The sequence below is a fragment of the Amblyraja radiata genome, chromosome 39 (assembly GCF_010909765.2).
Source record: "Amblyraja radiata isolate CabotCenter1 chromosome 39, sAmbRad1.1.pri, whole genome shotgun sequence".
Taxonomy (NCBI): Eukaryota; Metazoa; Chordata; class Chondrichthyes; order Rajiformes; family Rajidae; genus Amblyraja; species Amblyraja radiata.
In genome coordinates this window covers 8895469-8916249 of record NC_045994.1, presented here as the reverse complement: position 1 = coordinate 8916249, position 20781 = coordinate 8895469, and the positions used below count along the sequence as shown (strand labels likewise).

General features: G+C 46.8%; 1 protein-coding gene across 1 annotated transcript in view; it reads right to left on the bottom strand.

Moving 5' to 3' along the window:
• Nucleotides 1-9082: 9082 nt before the first annotated feature.
• Nucleotides 9083-20781, bottom strand: part of LOC116967373 (leucine zipper putative tumor suppressor 1-like) — a 30451-nt gene continuing 18752 nt past the window's right edge. Inside the window, exons 2-4 of the mRNA XM_033013883.1 lie at nt 16817-17274; nt 13254-14030; nt 9083-9937 (exon numbers count right to left, since the gene is read on the bottom strand). Of these exons, the coding sequence (XP_032869774.1) occupies nt 9257-9937; nt 13254-14030; nt 16817-17161 (1803 nt within the window). The 5' untranslated portion in view covers nt 17162-17274 and the 3' untranslated portion in view covers nt 9083-9256. The remainder of the gene's footprint in view (nt 9938-13253; nt 14031-16816; nt 17275-20781) is intronic.

The window sequence follows — 20781 nt, the reverse complement described above, 5'->3', positions numbered from 1 at the left end:
GAACCAGGGGTGGTGGCAGAGACAGCTATGATAGTAGCATTTAAGAAGCATTTGGGTACATGGATGGTTCAATGGTACGTCACATGTACCGAGGTCAGTGAAAGTCATTTTTGTGTATAGTTCAGTACAAGTAACACTATACATAAGCACTCAGATGCATCTTAGGGAAACATCTCAGGTGCAGTACAAGTGCGTAGTTGTAGTACACGCAGTCAGTTTACAGAGTCTGTAGGAAAGAACTGCAGATGCTGGTTCAAATCGAAGATGGACACAAAACGCTGGAGTAACTCAGCGGGACAGGCGGCATCTCTGGGTGATGTTTCGTGTCGAGACCCTTCTTCAGACTTTCGACCCGAGAAGTCACCCATTCCTTTCTGCCAGCGATGCTGCCTGTCTCGCTGAGTTACACCAGCATTTTGTGTCTATCTTCAGTATACAGAGTCGCCAGAATTGGCACTATTTTCAAGTCCCAGTTGTTGTATGTGCAGGGTTCTTGATCTGACCATGAAGGTCCATTGTCCTGGCGGTGTTGCTGGGTTGGCCTGGCCAAGCGTAGCCATGGTGTCATCCACTGCTGTAGTTTGTGTACATTGGGTATCCAAGCATAGAATTTCACTGTGCTTAGTCACATGTGACCATTCCGTCAGGCACAGGGTTCATGGTCTTCCATCTGTCCGCAACTCCAAAGGCTCTCAAACCCCTCAGATAAGAAATGTTTCCTCATCTCAGCATTAAGTTGGGGGTTCCTTTATTCTGAGATCATTCCTGCCGACTGTCAGCAGAAGAAACATCTTCCTGGCATTTACCCTGTCTGGTCACCGAAAACACAAAGTGCTGGAGGAACTCAGCGGGTCAGGCTGCAACTGTGGAAGGAAATGGGCAGACAACGTTTTGGCTCAGAATCCTTCAGGGAATGGATGGATATGGATCATGTCCAGGCAGATAAGATTGGTTTATCTTGGAATCATGTTGGACACAGACATGGTGGGCTGAAGGGCCTATTCCTGTGCTGTACTCTTCTGTGTTCCAGTTGTGTATCATCTCAGTAAGGACCCCACCCCCACCCCCTGCTACCTGTACTGGGAATGGCAGTAAGACTACCGCTAGCCAGTTAGTAATTCACCAATGCATTACATCATCTTTAATTTAAAAAACGCAAAATCATTCTTTGTGTGGACGGTGCCAAGCTGGGATGGAACAGCTAAACGAGACGAGCTTGCATCCATATGGAGATCCTTGTCACAGCAAGGCAATTAGGGCTGGAGAGGAAAGTGGACGCTATTAGACAGCGCTGCTGCTGTTGCTGGCAGCTGGTTCCTGTCTGTATCCCGTGCGGCCTAGGAACAGGTCTGGAGGACATAAATGAACGGGTGCAGAGAAACTGGTAATCAAGCAGGTTATTTTAAATCAGTATTGTGGTGCTTTGCAGAAAAGTCCCGCTGTGCACAGTACGACTATTCAGCTGCTTGTGGGGGGGGATGCTCACCAGCTTGCGATCCAACAGCCCTCTCTTATCAGTCATAACTATGCCTGCACAGCTTGGGCCCGGCAATTTGGTTCAATCCCCCGGTTAGGAGAAGTGAAAATCAAACATATTCACTGATAGTGATAAGTATGTGCATGTATCTCTCTGTTGTCGTTGAGTATGAATCCTTTGGTGCAGTTTGGTGTTGTAATACAGCGCAGAAACAGGCCCTTCGGCCCACCGAGTCCGTGCCGGCTAGCATGACTCTAATAGAGATTAGTTTAGAGTTTAGAGAATTCTCATTAAAAACTAAACTGAAATAAAGGCAGGTGGGTGGGATATGAGAGGACATTCAGTTCAAATGGTGTTCTACTGTTGCAAGGAACAAAGTCTTGATACATACCACAGCAAGGGGTTAATAAGGGCACATATGTGTGTGTGTATAATATATATATATGTGTGTATGGATATATGTGTATGGATATGTGTATATATTTATACAGTTTGTGTGTGTGTGTGTATGTATGTACATATGCATGTATATATAGAAAAATGTATATGTGTTGTGTGTATGTACATATGCATGTATATATAGATAAATGTATATGTATTGTGTGTGTGTGTGTATATATACACAAACACTGAACTTTTTTCTCGTTTATTAGCTGGTCCAGCTTTGTTCTGGCCTTTTCTTACCCCCAGTTCCCTCCCCTTTACTTTCAGTTTGAAGAAGGGTCCCAACCCCATATGTCACCCTTCGTATTTCTCCTGGGATGCTGCCTGACCTGATGAATTACACCAGCACTTTGTGTCATACCTATGTACAAAATGGATGGGTTACACCTTAACTGGATGGGGGCCAATGTTCTGGCAGGCAGGTTTGCTGGTGTTACACGTGTGGGTTCAAACTAAATAGCGGGGGGGGGGGGGGGGGGGGGGGGGACAAATTGGGAGTATAAAGATGTGGGTTAAAGGAGAAGTGAGTACAGGAAAAGTTACAAAAGTCTCCCAAATGAATGGGAAGGAAAGTTTGAGAAGGGATACGAGAGTAAAGTCAGGGGCAATAGTGACCGGGGTGAGTGGGGAGGTGAATACCGAAGTTAAAGTGTTGTATATGAATGCGCACAGTTTAAGAAATAAAATGGATGAGTTCGAGGTTCAGTTAGAAATTGGTAAGTATGATGTTTTAGGAATTACAGAGACATGGGTGCATGAGGACCAGGGCTGGGAACTGAATATTCAGGGATACACATCCTCTGAAAAGACAGACCAGTGGGCAGAGGGGGTGGGGTAGCTCTGATGGTAAGGAATGAAATTCAGTCCCTTGCGAGGGGTGACATGGAATCAGGAGATGTAGAGTCGTATGGATAGAACTGAGGAATTATAAGGGTAAAAAGACCCTAATGGAAGTTATCTACAGGCCCCCAAACAGTAGCCTGGATATAGGGTGCAAGTTGAACCAAGAGTTAAAATTGGCATGTAGCAAAGTTAATGGTTATGGGAGATTTCAACATGCAGGTAGACTGGGAAAATCAGGTTGGTACTGGACCCCAAGAAAGGGACTTTGTGGAATGCCTCCGAGATGGATTCTTAGGGCAGCTTGTGCTGGAGCCTAAGTTCTCAGAGAAACCGAAGTTCTTAGAGAAAACATGTGCAGTCACGGGGAGAACGTACAAACTCTGTACAGACAGCAGCCATAGCTAGGATCAAACCCAGGTCTCCAGCACTGTTATGCCCCTGTCCCACTTAGGAAACCTGAACGGAAACCTCTGGAGACTTTGCGCCCCACCCAAGGTTTCCGTGCGGTTCCCGGAGGTTGCAGGTGGTTGCCGGAGGTTGCAGGTAGGGAGACTGACAAAAACCTCCAGGAACCGCACGGAAACCTTGGGTGGGGCGCAAAGTCTCCAGAGGTTTCCGTTCAGTTTTCCTAAGTGGGACAGGGGCATAAGGCAGCAACACTACCGCTGTGCCTCTTGTCGTGGAAAAATGAACAACGGGACTAAGTTTATGAACCAGTTTATTTTAAAATACTAATTGCCTCATTCGCTTTATAAATATCACCATACACTCAGACATTTCACAGCACTGATCATTGTTTCAGTGTGGCACTTCAGAATGCTTTATAGTCAAGGTAGTTTTCAAAAACAAATAAAATCAGCGAGAACCATACTTTACATCCCAAAACAAAAATTGGCTTCCGCCGCCTTTACAGTCCTTTTGTGTTGCAACAGTTAACACCTCCTCATGGCTATTATGAAGAGAGAAGGTTGAAGCATAGAAGAAAATGTGAACAGTTTAGCAAGTGCTGCTGGCTGCCAACAGTAATGCTTAATTTTACACACCTGCTTTTTTGTTCCATAGAATAACACTGATAAATACGCAGGAGACTTTGAGGAGAGTAACCATTGTTTGAATAGACAACCGAATAATGAATAACATTGATAGTGGTGCAAATGTTTGCTTTTTCCTTAAGTTAGAGAGCGCCCTTTATACTCCAGAATCTTGTGCATGACAGACGTATTTTTCTGTTGTTGCTAAAATAATGAACAGACCTGAAGCATATTATTATCCATATTTGCAATTAATATCTTCAATGTTTGTGGACTACTTAGCCTTGCCTGTGGCTTCCATGGAGCAGACTCGATGGGCCAAATGGCCCAATTCTGTTCCTATGTCCTATGATCTTTCCAATCCTCATTCCTTTATAAATGAGTGAACGGGAAGAGCAGACTCGGGTTTAAAAAAAAATTCTATCTGTTTTAGTTTTAGTTTTTGGTTGAGATGCAGCATGCAAACAGGCCCTTCAGCCCATCGAGTCCACGCCGACCAGCAAAGCCCATACACTATTTCTATCCTACACACTAGGGACAATGTACAGAGGCCAATTAACCTACAAACCTGCACGCCTTGGAATGTGGGATGGAGGACTAAATGAATGAATTAATTCTTCATCGTCACGTGACAAGTCACAGTGAAATTCTTTGCTTGCATACCAAAGGTATGCAAATAGTTGCCCATAAAGGACACTTACAAAGTACAAGGTCCCCCTTGTTCTCCCCCTCCCCCTCCTCACAGTGGTCCTCCCACACTGGTTCCTCCATTGTTCTTCCCTCTCCAAAACCCATACGGTCTCAGGGAATGTACAAACTCCATACAGACAGCACCCGTAGTCGGGATCGAACCCGGGTCTCTGGCGCTGTGAGGCAGCAACTCTATCACTGCGCCGCCTTTGTCTCTTGTGCAATATTGAAGCCCACTTCATCCTGGTACTCGATTCAATGGGTTTTGATAAGGTCTCCCCAACATATAACTAAAGACCCAAATATTTTAGTCAAGCCTAATACAACAGCAATAGCATAAGACATGCAGATCGAGCATTTATTTGGCAGTAATACCACAGCCATTTTGTAACTAATGTTCGGCATCACAGCTGCTGTGGGTAGTTCACCGACCACTTCATTCCCATTACGGAAATTACTTCCTTAATGGAGCACGGGTCAGAGAAAAGGTGATGACAGTGCAGATTCCCCTAGCTGGGCACATTCTCCTTGTTGGGAGCATGCATTGCATGAATTATTCCTTACGTAAACCCTGGCTGACAGAAGATAGCGGTGGGGATTTTCCTTTCTTATCACGGATGAGGGAAACCAATCTTACACTTATTCCAGTGGGTGGATACTGATCCTAACAAGAGTGGATATTCAACCTGCCTGTGCTTGTGGCTATCAGGACTTGCCTCTGGCAGCTCCCAAGCATGGGGTGGGAGGATTTGAAAATCTGCAGCAATTTATTTTATGTATTCATTCTTTGGATTCAAAGAATCACAAGTCCACTATTTATTGCCCATTCTTAACTGCCCAGGGTCAGGCAGAGGTGAGCCACCTCATTGAGTGTAGGACTAGAGGGCGCAGCCTCAGAATTAAAGGATGTACCTTTAGAAAGGAGATGAGGAGGAGGAATTTCTTTAACCAGAAGGTGGTGAATCTGTGGAATTCATTGCCACAGATGGCCGCGGAACCCAAGTCATTAGGGCGGCACGATGGGGCAGTGGTCGAGTTGCTGCTTTACAGCGCCAGAGACCTGGGTTCGATCTTGACTCGGGGTGCTGTCTGTACGGGGTTTGTACGTTCCCCCTGAGACTGCATGGATTTTCTCAAGGTGCTCCAGTTTTCTCCCACGCTCCACAGATGTACAGGCTTGTAGGCTGACAAAAGTGCTGGAGAAACTCAGCGGGTGCAGCAGCATCTATGGAGCGAAGGAAATAGGCAACGTTTCGGCCCGAAACGTTGCCCATTTCCATCGCTCCATAGATGCTGCTGCACCCGCTGAGTTTCTCCAGCACTTTTGTCTCCCTTTGATTTTCCAGCATCAGCAGTTCCTTCTTAAACAGGCTTGTAGGTTAATTGGCTTCGGTAAAAAAAATAGTAAATTGTCCTTAGTGTGTAGGAAATGTTAGTGTATGATGCTGGCGTGGACTCAGTGGGCCGAAGGGCCTGCTTCCAAGTGGTATGTCTAACGTCATTGGGTATTTTTAAAGTGGAGATTGACAGGTGCTTGATTAGTAAGGGTGTCAAAGGTAATGGGGAGAAGACAGAAAAATGGGGTTGAGAGGGGAAAATAGATCAGTCACGATCGAATAGTGGAGTGGACTTGATGGGCCAAATGGCCTAATTCTGCTCCTATGGCTTATGATCAAAGCTCTGCAGTCCTTCTGGTGATGGTGCTTCCATGGTGCTGCTGAAAAGGAAGTTCCAGGATTTAATTTTGGCAACAATGACAGAATGGGGTGTAATTTGAAGGGAGATTTTTATTTCCACCACCCGTCCACTCTTGGTTACTTTCGATGTGTCTAAGCTCCATGTTCTGAATATGGATCGTCACTATAATGTGATGTTTGCTACAGGAGTGGGCATTGAAGCATTCAAAGACATATGTATCTTGCAGGGTGCTTGTAACATACCTAAACGCCAACGTAGACACGACTTCCCTTCTAACCTCAGTAAGATGGGGGAACAGGCAAGTAGAATACAGAGGTTGGACTTCATGGACTTGTTGATGCCGTCATAGTTGGAATGATTCCAGAATCCGCATACAGTCTTCGTTTCAGGAACACTTTTGTTTTTATGCCATGGTGACGTCGTGTTGCTGCCTCACAGCACCAGAGACCCGGGTTCGATCCTGACTACGGGTGCCGTCTGTACGGAGTTTGTACGTTCTCCCCAGTGACCTGCATGGGTTTTCTCCGGGATCTCCGGTTTCCTCCCACACGCCAAAGACCTACAGGGTTGTTGTTTAATTTGCTTGGTATAAGTGTAAATTGTCCCTGGTGTGTGTGTGTGTGTGTAGGATAGTGTTATTGTGTGAGGATCGCTGGACTTGGTGTATCCGCGCTGTATCTCGAAACTAAGCTAAACACTATAGCCCATCTTCGGTTTAAACCAGCATCTGCAGTTCCTTCCCAAAGATTAAAGGCGATGCTTAATTGGAAGCAGCATGCAAAGCACTGCCTCAGCGGATGGGTAGTGAGCACTAATGATCTTGGCAGTTAGATGCAGCTCAGTGTAAGGGGGAAGGATAACTAAGACATCTAAAGAGCCAGGGGTGATTTCTGTGATGCTATCAATCTTGCACCATTCTTGGCAGTGCAATGTACCCTTGGAAGGAAGACTTTGTGAATGACACCATCCCACTATTATTAATGAACTATGATGCCACTGAATCCTTCCCATGAATGTTTGGTTGTAGCAATAACCAGGAGAGTCCTATGGGCAGCATTATTTGACTTTGCAAATCTGCCATTTGAAAGCACATGCGATGCTCTCTGACCTGAGTTTAAAGCAATATCCCTGTTTTTCTGTTCTTTTCTCACTCCATTACAACTCCAAAATGCTACATTATTAATGACAATGTTCCATTAAAATGTCCATGTCCCACCTGTCCATGTTCACCAGAGATGCTGCCTGGCCCGCTTAATTACTCCAGCACTTTGTAGGGTTTTTTTTTTGTCAACCAGCATCTGCAGTTCCACAATGTCCTCAATCCTCTCTGTAATTGTTAGCATGTGTCCACGGAAGGCATGATCTCCTGGCAAACAAGGGCACAGCACATGTCTGGAGAACGTGGATAGGTGACGTTTCGGGATGGGACTCTTCTTTACTCTGAACCAGCGGGGTTACTCCAGCAGTTTGTGCACAGGACGAGGGTTGATGTTGAATACACATTGGACACACTACTGTGGATCCCCAGATGAGATAGAAGGAGATCTCTGGCTCAGATGACTGCCAAGGTGGAGGATGGGCGTTTGGGCCACACCTGCACCGCGGACACCAACATCAAGAGCTCCTTGCAACTGATGACCACAATCTTGCTCGCCTCAAAAGGACACAGTGGTGGAGTAACTCCGCTGTTTCATTTCCTTTAGCCCCCAATAAAGGGGAACTTCTGGAGGAACACGGCAGATCCGGCAGCATCTGTGGAGGAAAGTCAACGGTCGAGACCCTTCATCTTGACTGAGGAAACACTGACTCACCATTCCCCCCCCCCCACATATGCTGTCTGGCTTGCAGAGTTTCGCCAGCATCTCTCCTTGTGTTGCAGATTCCAGCATCTGCAGTCTATAGTGCCTCTGTTTCTTTTGTCTTTATTGCTTCAATTCAATAATGGTGCATTTTGCTGATCCTTTCTCTCTAACAATTTTGCAGCAGCCATCCAGGATCTTGACAGCACAAACTCAGTGCCGTGTGGGCTCATATTGGGTGAAAATCCATTGGAAGTATCGTTTAGAAATTGGTGCTACAGTCATGCTGGCGCAAGCAATGATTCTTTGGCACGGGGCATAACGCCGTGTGCTTATAAAATGTTTTTCCCTGAAGCCCACCTTTAACAGGTGGATTTGTCATGTCACTGGCTTAGTTCTGCTTGGGTTGTAGTGTAAACATTAGCATTTATAATTCCCAATTTATAATTCACAGCTTTCACTTTAGCAGCACCGCCAGCGAGCATGTCACGCTATGCTGGAGCCGTGCGATTCAAAAGCATACAATCCACTTGAAACCAAGCTGCAAAAATGGTGTGCGCTTTGATTTGTTTGTAGCTGAAAGAAATGCTATTGGCATGCCAATGGAAGCACTTCACAAAATATCCAGTCGCCCCAAACAGCCCTGTTATCAACACTGCATTTGCAGAAGTCTATATAATGACACACTATAGCCAGCCAGAGTTGAGACAATTAGGCAATGTTCCTGCCAACCAGCCTTGCTGACAATATTGCTCTATATGATGAAGATTGATTTTAATGCAGGTAAGTTGCAAGTAACAGTCCCAGTAGTTTTCTGGAGAAACGTTGCTCTTATAATTGAAGCCATCGCTGTGGTTTGTCTGCTGCACTCTTTAAATAGACGTTGTTTACTGAGTATGTGTCGGAAGGAACTGCAGATGCCGGTTGAAACCGTAGACACAAAAAGCTGGAGTAATTCAGCGGTGGACAAAAATGCTGGAGAAACTCAGCGGGTGAGGCAGCATCTATGGAGCGAAGGAATTGGGCAACGTTTCGGGTCGAGACCCTTCTTCAGTAACTCAGCGGGACAGGCAGCATTTCTGGAGAGAATAAATGGGTGATGTCTCATGTTGATACCCTACTTCAGTCTGAGTTACTCCAGCTTTTTGTGTCTCTTGTTTTCTGAGTAAACTGACCTTTTGCAACAGCCATTTCTCCATACTCCCAACTTTGAACTCGTTGGCTTTCTTGCTGTTGCCAGTCAATACCATGCTTGCTGAAAGGCATTTCAGTTGTCAAATCGCAGTGGCAACTATCACCTCAAACGAGTCAGCACCTTGTCCCACTCTCTCCACAGAATCTCTGGCCTCCAGCTGGGCTGAGAGCTGCTGGACAGTCCTCTCCAGGCTGAGGTTCTGGCGGCGAGTGCGTAGGTAGTTCTGCTGGAGCTGCTTCTGGTATTCAATCACCCGCTCCTTCTCTGCACACCACAGCAGCCGTTCCTTCTGAGAGTCGAGGGACAGCGCCTGGTTCCTCTGCTTCTCCTGCTCCAGTTGGGCTTTTAACTTGTCCACTTGTCCCTGCAGGTTCGCTGTCCCTTGCTGGCCCTGTCGCAGGGACAGGGCCGGTTCAGGCCGGCTGTCATTCTCGCCTGCATAGCTCGCTTCCTTCCAGCTCACCGAGTTGCGTTTCAGTTCGCGGATCCTCTGCTCCTGCAGGCCGACCTTCTCCCGCAGTAACTCAGCCGCATTCCTCATGCGCTGCAGCTCGTTCTCGCACACCTCCAGCTCCCTCGCCTTGGCCTGCACTGCGCCCTGCAGCTCCTCGACCCGCTGCTCTCGAGAGGACAGCTTCCCTCTCGCCTCCCTCGCCTGGTTCCTGAGGGTCAGCACCTCGTTGGTCTTGTTGGCCAGCTCCGTCTGCGAGTCCTTCAGCTGCTGCTTTAGAAGAGAGATCACCCCAGACTTCTGGCAGACCTGAAACAGTAATGGTCCATAATCTGCAAATGCACACGAACATCACTTGCACCACACTGTCCCACAACTGTGGTTTCAAACTAGATGTGACACCAATCCAAGCTCGATCTGACTCGTAGAAACAAGGAACTGCAGATGCTGCTGACAAAAAAAATACACCAAAGTTGTGGAGAAACTCAGTGGGTCAGGCAGCATCCCTGGAGAACATGGATAGGTGGAAATCTGACGTTTTGTTCTGAAGAAGGGTACCGACTCGAAACATCACCCATCCATGGTTTCCTGGGATGCCACCTAACCCAATGAGGTGCTCCAGCACTTTGGGTCCTTTCCTGATCAAACAAGACTTGGCGCCGATCAATCTTTGACCAAAGAGAGATTTTTACAAGAATATATTTCCCAAGCTTGAGAACTCTCTATCGTTTATCATATTATTTATTATGAATATATATTCTCTTGTGCTGCAGCAAGTAAGAATTTCATTGTTCTATCTGGGAGATATGACAATAAAACATTCTTGACTCTAGAACAGCAAAAGGCAGATCTGCAGTGTAGAGTAACTAAATGAAGTGACGAGCAAGAGGCTGGAACAGGCGTGACACAGTCCTTGGAAGAGATTACAAAGACCAGGAGGGGTAAAGTGATCTTAAAGAATTGCGTTAATTGTCATGCGGTTTAAAGGACCATCTAAACTCTGTGCTTAGACATCCACTGATGAATGGACATGTGGGGAACCTGGGGCCGTGGCCACTGCAACCTCAAAATAAAATGGTTTGCAATTTATTGCAAATAGTGAAAGGCCTGGATAGAGTAGATGTGGAGAGGATGTTTCCACTAGTGGGAGAGTCCAGGACCAGAGGCCAGAGCCTCAGAATAAAAGGACGTATCTTTAGAAAGATGAGGAGGAATTTCTTGAGTCAGAGGGTGGTGAATCTGTGGAATTCATTGCCACAGAGGCTGTGGAGGCCAAGTCAATGGACATTTTTATGGACAGATTTTTTAATTAATAAGGGGTGTCAGGGCTTATGGTGAGAAGACAGGAGAATGGGGTTGAGAGTGAAAGATAGATCAGCCATGATTGAATGGCAGAGTAAACGATGGGCCAAATGGCCTAAAATTCTGCTCCTATAACTTATGGACTTCTGACCAAAAACGTATTCCAAATTTAACGGCAGATGAATGAAAGACAGTTTCTCTGCATTGGAGATTAGATTGCAAATTAGATTGCAGCCAGCAGACGACTTTGTGATACATCTTACACTATCCTTAAGTTTTAAAACCCAATAAATGTTTCCAATCGATTCAGGACCACAAATTACATAGAATAAAAAGTGGTTTACAACATGTTGCAGCAACCTTTTAAGTTAATGGAAGATGAATGAAACACAATTACTCTACAATGGGAACACTAAATTAGACTGTTTGAAGCAGGTAGAATACCTTCTCATCCATCATACACTACCCTTTTCTATGGTAAAGTTTTATAACCAAATAAACATTTTCAATCGGTTCAGGTTCATGTGGGATTAGGAGTAGGGAGCACCATAGTCCTATTCTACTGATTTAAATGATGAAACATGGTTCTATGGTCTCTGGTTGGAGAGGGGTTCTATGGATCTGCTGGAGCTCACAGTTAGAAGCCACTTCAATTCCCCTTTCCATTCCCAAATCAACATCTCTATCCTGGTCCACCTTCACAGCCAGGGAGAGGCCACTCTGGCATAGTAGAAACACAACGCCTCCTATTCTGGTTGGGTTGCTTACAACCCAACTGTGCGAGAATCAAGTTCTCCAACCTCAGGCAACCCACCCCTCCCCTCTCTCCTCCCCCCTGTGGCACAGCTGCCAGAGACCCGGGTTCGATCCTGACTACATGCGATGCCTGTATGGAGTTTGTACGTTTTCCCTGTGACCCGCATGGGTTTTCTCTGGATGCTCCAGTTTCCTCCCACATCCCAATGACATGCAGGTTTGTAGGTTAATTGGCTTCTGTAAATTGTCCCTAATGTGTAGAACTGTGATCATATCCCATAACCTCCATCGCATTCCCACTCCCCTTCCACCTACATCTCATCCTCGAGCTTCACATTTGCACCTTTTTCCTCCTTATGACTTTAGTCCTTTGAGATACAGTGTGGAAACAGGCCCTTTGGTCCACCGAGTCAACTCTGTTATCAGCTCAAATCCAAAAATACATAATAGACAATAGGTGCAGGAGTAGGCCATTCGGCCCTTCGAACCAGCGATGTGATCATGGCTGAACATCCCCAATCAGTACCCTGTTCCTGCCTTCTCCCCATATTCCCTGACTCCGCTATTTTTAAGAGCCCTATCTAGCTCTCTCTTGAAAATGTCATGGCAAACTGAAGACTTAAATGACCACACAACCAATGAGCTCGGAGATGCAAACGTATGTCTAAGGAAGGGTCCTGACCCGATATGTAGCCTGTTTAAGACTCGTGGGCTATCTTTAATCGAATTTTACTTTGCACTAAATGTTATCCCCTTCATCCTGCATCTACACACTGTGGACAGCTTGATTGTAATCATGTATAGTCTTTCCACTGTACACAAAAATGCTGGAGAAACTCAGCGGGTGCAGCAGCATCTATGGAGCGAAGGAAATAGGCGACGTTTCAGGCCGAAACCCTTCTTCAGACTGATCATTTATGCTTTAGTCTTTCCACTGACTGGAAAGCATGCAACAAAGAAATATCTTCCCTGTACCTCGCTACACGTGACAATGAACTAAACTAAGATGCTGGCAAAATGCTGGAGTAACTCAGTGGGTCAGGCAGCATCTCTGGAGGAGAGTAATAGCGTCGAGACCCTTCTTCAGACGGAGAGTCAGGGGAGTGGGAAACGAGCGATACGAAAAGGTACATCAAGCAAATAAATGAAGGTTATGCAAAAAAAACAAAAAAGTGTTAATGGGCTTTGATGAATAATAGGTTTGAAGAAGGGTCTTGACCCGAAACATCACCTATTCCTCTTCTCCGAAGATGCTACCTGACCCGCTGAGTTACTCCAGCATTTTTGTCTTTCTTCGCTTTATATCAGCATCTGCAGTTCCCTCCTAAACTAAGATGCTGCCATGAATTGCTCAGTTCCTCCAGCACTTCGTGTCTTTTCTTGTAAACCAACATCTGCAGTTCCTTCCTAAACTAAGATGCTGCCAGAACTGCTCAGTTCCTCCAGTATTTCGTGTCTTTTCTTGTAAACCAGCATCTGCTGTTCCTTGTGTCCCATCCTATTCCCCTTGGTAATCTACACTCCATGGTGCACGGGCCAGAACATTAATTATATTATTTTCTCCTACCTCCCATTTAATTTCTTCGAGCGTTGGGCCGAGTTCCGTTTGTTCTCGTTCGTAGGTTTTGCATTTGGCTTTGAGGCTGTTGCACTGCTGTAGTAGTTGGGCAAAGTTGTCCCTCAGTTGCTGCTTCTCTTGTTGGAGTTGGCTGACTTGGATCTGGAGGAGCTGGCATTCTCCGTGCTCCGTGTGAGAGGAGTGGGTAGTGTTAACGCCCTCCCTCCGCTCCGGGCTGCCTGGCCCCTGCCCGCAGTGTCTCTCCTTCCCATTGTCCAGGGACTCCTGACCTCCTCTCCCTGCCGGGTCCACCACTGGATCCCGAGCCGCAGATCTGCTGGCGGAAGGGGCTGAGTGGAGGCGCGAGCTGCAGTGGGTGGAGCTCAGGTCTTTGTTGCCAGGGCAGTGCCCACCTTCAGAGGTGGGCACGATGCCGCCATTTCTCAAGATGCCTCCAACGGAACCAATGTGTTGGGCTGAACCTCCAAACCTTTTACGAAGGGTGGTGGCGGCTCCAGTGGGCTCCGGCCCCCGGCTGCATCCGGTGCTGTGCGTCGGGAGGCTGGACATGGAATTCCTACCTGAGTCCGACAATGTTCCCGAGCTGCTCGTCTGCTTCTGCTCTCGTCCCTGCTGTTTCCCTGCGGGGTTTCCCGGATTCGGGACGCTTCCCTGACACGCAAGTTTCGCCTCCATCTGGTTCCCCAAAGGACCGTTGAGATGGGCGCCATTTCTGGGCACCACAGCCTTAACTGCTGTCGGCCTGACAATGCTCCTTTTGCTGCCCTGCAGAGAAACAATAGTGGTATGAACATTGAATTCTCTCATTTCATGTATCTTGTGTTTTATGATGTTGGCAGATCAATTTCCCTCCTGGGATAAATAAAGTTCTATCGTATCGTATTTTAAGTATCTTCTACTAACAATCCTCCCCCACCTAATCTCCTTCCTTCACACCTAGCTGGTTAACCAGTCTGAAGAAGGGTTTCAACCCGAAACGTTGCCTATTTCCTTCGCTCCATAGATGCTGTGTTGATTTTCTCCAGCATTTTTGTCTAACCAGTTCTACAGTTCACATTGTATCCCTCTTGAGGCCACACCATACCAAGACAACAATTGGCTTACCAGAGCAACTCCCTGCTTGGGGTAATTTGTTAACTGTTCCAGGTCTTTTCTCACCTCCAGCTCTTCACCCTCTATCCCCCCCCCCCCCATCTTTCAATCTGAGGAAGGGTCCCGACCTGAAATGTCACAGTTTTTATCCACGAGTAGTTGCTCTACTCAACAGCCAAAAACCTGTAGCCTCCTTTTGATCTGGCATTTTGTTGGTTTACATGCTTGATCAATGGTGTTTTATCATTAATGTTTTATTATTATTAATGTTTAGTGTTTTCTGAGTCATTTGTAACTGTCACTGTATGTCATGTTGTTACTTGTGGGCGGAGCACCAAGGCAAATTCCTTGTATGTGAATACTTGGCCAATAAACTTACTTACTTACTTATTTATCCTTTTCCTCCAGAGATACTGACTGACCCACTGAGTTACTCCTACACATAGTGTCTATCAAATCAGACTTGGTTAATCGGAGTTGCTTAGAGATACAGCATGCAAACAGGCCTTTTAGCCCACCGAGTCCATACTAACCCATTCACATTAGTTCTGTGTTGTCCCACTTTCTCATGTGCTCCCTGTATACTAAGGGCAATTTACAGAGGTCAATTAACCTGCAAACCCGCACGTCTTTGGTATGTGGGCGGAAACCGGGGCGCCCAGTGGAAACCCACGGAGTCACAGGGAGAACGTGCAAACTCCACACAGACAGCCCCCGAGGTCAAGATCGAACTTGATCACTCTCTGGTGCTGGGAGGCAGCACTGTGCCGTCTCTAATAGTACATGTTTTCAATTTTTCCATCTCTATAATCAGCCTGTTTCGGTTCTGTATCTTGGAGATCCAATACTTCAGAAGACACGGAGGTTCCATCTGTTCTCTTCATTGACAGAGTAACAGATCCCACACCACTATTTTAATCACAGGATCTTTTGCATCCTCAGCATCTTTAGTTGCTAATCACCCGTTAAATTGGCAGATTAACTATGCAGTGTCAAGTTGCTGCCATGGAATCGTTCTCCACACACAATTGGTTACTGGCATTTTTTTCCCCACATCACAGCATTGATTAAACTTTAACAAAGAATATAGGACATCATTGGCGTGAAGTGCTTTGGCTGGAAAATATTCTGTTCTGGTGAATGTTTGCCTCGTACCACAGTATTGTCAGTATATCTTTGCTTTATTTCAGATTTACAGAGGGCATAGATCATCTTCCTACGAGTTTATTTTAGATACAGCATGGAGACAGGTCCTTCATTCCACTAAGTCCATGCAGATCACCTATTCACACTGATTCAGTTTAGTTTAGTTTAGAGATACAGCGTGGAAACAGGCCCTTCGGCCCACGGGGTCCACGCCGACCAGCAAGCCTGCATATTATCACTATCCTACACACATGGGGGACTACTTTTACATTTACCAAGCCAATTTACCTACATTCCTGTACATATTCCTGGGAGGAAACCAAAGATCTCAGAGAAAACCCATGCGGTCACAGGAAGTACGTCGAGATCGAACCCTGGTCTCCGGCGCTGCAAGTGCTGTAAGGCAGCAACTCTACCGCTGCGCCACCGTTCCACCCCTTTGTTATCCCACGCCCTCCACACTAGGGGAATTTGTTTTTCGCAAGAGGCCAGTTAACCTACAAACCCATACATCTTTGAGAAGTGGGAGAAAACTACAGAACCCAGAGGAACCCACATGGTAACAGGGAGATCTTACAAACTCCACACAGGCACCCTACCAGCTGTGCCACTGTGCAATGTTTGGTCCAATATGTAATGCTCTCATTGCCAAGAACTTAAACCTTGACATGAAATGGAAGGAGTGGTTATTCATCAGGATTAAGGCGAGGGGTTTGTGTAGTGGTTCACTGATCTCACCTGAAGCTACAGTCCATCGCTCCATAGATGCTGCCTCACCCGCTGAGTTTCTCTAGCACTTTTGCCTACCTTCACCTGCAGCTTTGATCTTTATTACAGAGATTGACAAGACCTCTGCAAAGGGTTTGAAGGGGAATCTTAATAAGCCCTGATCAGATGGACGCAGAGAATTTCACACTACCACTCATCAATCAGCCTGATTAAAATTCCTCTGGAAAGCTACCCCGGGTGGAGCCGTGCGATGGCAGCCTCACCAACAGTCTGTCTCGTCCGTTTCGTCCTTTGTTGTTTTTAGTCTGTTGTTCAATGTATATTTCAGTGTAGCAACTGTACCACTGTGTCACTATGCCACACAGCTAAACATGCCCTGGGACCCCATTTGTCCCCTTGAGGGGCCTGCTTCCGATGACACCACTTTCCCTCATGATGAAATAGAAAGCATTTTGCATTGATATAGCGCCTTTCATGCTGTCAGGAAGCAAAAGAACATAACAACAACTTCACTGCCCATGATGTGGTTTCGGGCTAGAGTTGGTACTGTGAGGTGTCTGTGGAAGGGGAGGGGGGGGTCTCACCTGCTCTAGATGGCCGGAGACAGGTACCAGTGTTGGTGGAGGGCCTTTAACATCCATGTTGATGGGTACGTCTTTCTGAGGCCCTGGGCCAGAGGCACGGCTCTTCCGCTTGCCCGTGGCTGTCAGTCCGTTGCTTTGGCTGATGCTGATGTAGAAAAAGTCCTCGGTCGTCTCACACCGGGAGCCGTTGCCGATGGGCTCGTGGCCGCCGCCAAACTTCAGCAGCCCGTCCTGCTGCCGGATAAACTTCTGGAGGTGCGACGGTTTCTTGCCCCTGGACTCGAAGGCTTTGCAGTGTTTGTCATGGAGACTTCCCCCCGAGATGAGGCTGCTCACACTCCCCATCTTGTCTGCGGCTGGATGGCGTGTCGGTGGTGGGGCAGCTCGAGGTTATTCTCCACGGCATCCCCAATCGCTGGAACAACTCCAACTCAGTCCGTCCAATGCATCCGCTGTTCCTGCCAGGAAACAAAAGGAAGAGGTAAAGAATCTGATGGATCAAACATGGTGGCGCAGCGGGTAGAACCACTGCCTCACAGCGCCAGAGACACGGGTTCGATCCTAACCACGGGTGCTGTCCTTGTCGAGTTTGCACATTCTCCCTGTGACCGCACGGGGTTCCCCCCCACACCCCAAAGAGGTACGGGTTTGTAGGTCAATTGGTCCTCTGTAAATTGCCTGCAGAGCGGATTTGCAAGTGTGATAATGTAGAAATAGTGTGAACGGGTCAGTATGGGCTCAGTGGGCTGAAGGGCCTGTTTACATGCTGCATCTCTATACTAGGATATCACACACTAAAAAATTGAGAATGTCCAGGGTTAAGCAGCGTGTCTGATTGGGACTCATTCAGTAGCCAAGATATACGCTGCTCCTTTCCCAGCAGTGTCTACATCAGTATCTGGACGGAGCAGGTATCTGGAGTTCTTGTATGTTTCCTGCTTGTTTGTCTTCATTGTCCATGCCAACCAGTTGGCCCATACTAAGCTAGTCCCATTTACTGGCATTTTGCCTATAGCCCTCAAAACCCAATCTATCCATCCATATCCATAAATGTCTTTTAAAAGATTAAAACTTGAATGCATAAGCTTTGTAAACGTTGAATTAAATACTCCACAGCTTCATTGACTTTGTATAGTGTAAGTAGCAAGGAATTTTCTGAACGTTACATGCATTAGATTTTTGTGCTTCTTTTCTAATTGGCTTCGTTTAGTTCAGAGTTACAGCACAGAAACAGGCCCTTTGGCCCACCGAGTCTGCACCGACCTGTGACCCCCACACACTAACACTACCCTACACACAGGAGGGACAAGTTATAGTTATATCAAGCCAATTAACCTACAAACTGGTCATGGGGAGAATGTACCAAGTCCGTACAGACAGCACCCGTGGTCGGGATCGAACTCAGATCTCTGGCGCTGTGAGCACTGTAAAGCGGCTACTCTACCGCTGCGCCACCGTGCTGCCCGCGGCGTTAGTGTTCACAAGACTTTCTCCAGCACAAGTTATTTCACTTATGTATGTTTTGGGATACTGCTTGTCAAATTGTCTGGAAGGAATGAATTATTGTCAATTTATTGCCTCGGTCACGGTTAAAGACTCTTTTAAATGCCAAAGAAACCAAGCCCTTTGACAGCAATACAAATAGCGACGTTGGGATCCGAGGGACTTCATACACAGCGACACCACGTTATGAAATCTTTGTTCAAGGAGTATATGGTCTGAGGGATTAGGTGGACTCACCATGAAGGCAAAGGGCCGGCCTACTAACTGCATTCTCGTAGCTAATAATTAGACCCACACCATGAGCAACAACAGGAGTCCACAGTTTGCGTTACATTTGTGTGTCAAGATGATGGAACTGATAGGTAAACAATGCCGCCAACTTCAGAAAACCTGTAGGGTTAAGGGTGGGGGGCAAAGACAAACAAGATTCACAACTCATTGATCCTCTTAAATATACACCCTGCCTAGATGTCTGGGCAGTGGGCAGGTGCTATAGACCTGCACGGGAAGGTAGACGCTGTCGCCCCCACGAGTCTCGGGGCAGATGGGGCTCGTCAGCCTGGGAAGGCGGTCCATCTAGGAGAGGGAAAACTCTGATTTAAAACCTCCACTGCCCTGTGGCCATATCCAGTCATGGAAAAGGCTCCTGGAGTAAAATAACTAAACTAAACTAATCTATACAAGGTCTCTACGTAGGGCAGTCACTGAAACAGCAGGAGCCACTAATTTCTATGGCCCACGGACACATTGAAAGGGTTTGGAAAGAAGAACTGAAGCAGAAGAACTAAAGACAGATAATCCTGATTACGTAAAGGCAGATACTTGTCAGCAGTATGCACAGGTGTGCTGTCAGAGAGATTGCCTTTCCTACACTGCACTGATCCCCAATAAACATTGTTGTTCACACGCCGAACTGCAAACTCTGGAAATAGGTTCACGACTCCAATATCCACAACAGTAGGATGTTTAGTTTAGGTTTATTATTGGTACGTGTACTGAAATACAGTGAAAACGTTGAGTTTTGCATGCTATCCAGATAATGCTATACATAATACAGGGTAGACAAAAATGCTGGAGAAACTCAGCAGGTGAGGCAGCATCTATGGAGCGAAGGAAATAAGGAAATAGGCTATGTTTTGGGTCGAGACCCTTCTTCAGACTGATGTGAGAGTGGGGTGGGGGGGGGGCGGGAAGAAGAAAGGAAGAGGTGGAGACAGTGGGCTGAGGGAGAGCTGGGAAGGGGAGGAGAAAGCAGGGACTACCTGAAATTGTCAATTTTGGCTACCTTCGATTTTCCAGCATCTGCAGTTCCTTCTTAAACATACATAAAATACAGGGGATCTTTTTTAACACAAAGGGTGGTGAGTACCAGGCACACGCTGCCAGAAGTGGTGGTTGAGGCAGATACAATAGTGGCATTTAAGAGATTTGGATAAGCATGGTGGCGTAGCGGTAGAGTTGCTGCCTTACAGTGCCAGGGGCCCGGGTTCAAACATGACTACGGGTGCTGTATGTACGGAGTGTGTACGTTTTCCCTGTGACCGCATGGGTTTTCTCCGGGTGCTCTGGTTTCCTCCCACACTCCAAAAAATGTACAGGCTTGTCGGATAATTGGCTTCGGTAAAAACTGTAAATAGACCCAAAAGTGTGTAGGATAGTGCTAGTGTACGGGGTGATCGCTGGTCGGCACGGACTCGGTGGGCCGAAGGTTCTGTTCTTGTTTGGTGCTGTCCTATCTTCTATAGATAGAATCAAGTCAAACTCAAGTACAATAGGTGGAGCTAAGGGGAAGCTCAGAGTCTTCTTTAAAAAGTGTAAGCCCTGCCGACTCCTGGGAATGATCACACTAAATGGGATGTGGGGAATCCCGTTTGGGATGACTCCTTCGTGGGGAACTGACGGACAGCCACTGTGAAACAGCAGAAAGATCAGGCACCCTCCCAAATGACCCAACTACCCTCTCCATCACCTCCCACTCTCTCTGCAGGTACCACACTACCCGCATCAGCTACCTCACAGGCTAGTCATCCTCAATCGCAGGCGTTCCCTTCAGAGGTAGGATTACTCTCCGCACTTCATTGCAATTTAAAATCCTCCTGCCTACAGCGCCTGTTCTCCCATAGTCAGCGGCTTGTGAGCCTGTTAAACAGCATTAAGTACCAATTAATAGATCCTCCCAAATCCGCCAACCTGTTCTTTAGAAAGGATTGCCTTTGATGAGGAGAGGTATCTTAAACAAATGGAGGGACCTGGAATTGCAATAAAACAGTCCAGCCTTTAGACCACAACCAGCGATCACCATGTACACTAGCACTATCCTATTCACTAGGGACAATTCACAATTTTAACAAAGCCAATTAACCTGCAAACCTGTGCGTCTTCGGAGTGTGGGAGGAAACCAGAGCACCCAGAGAAAACCCACGCGGTCACAGGGAGAACGTACATACTTCATACCTGTGGTC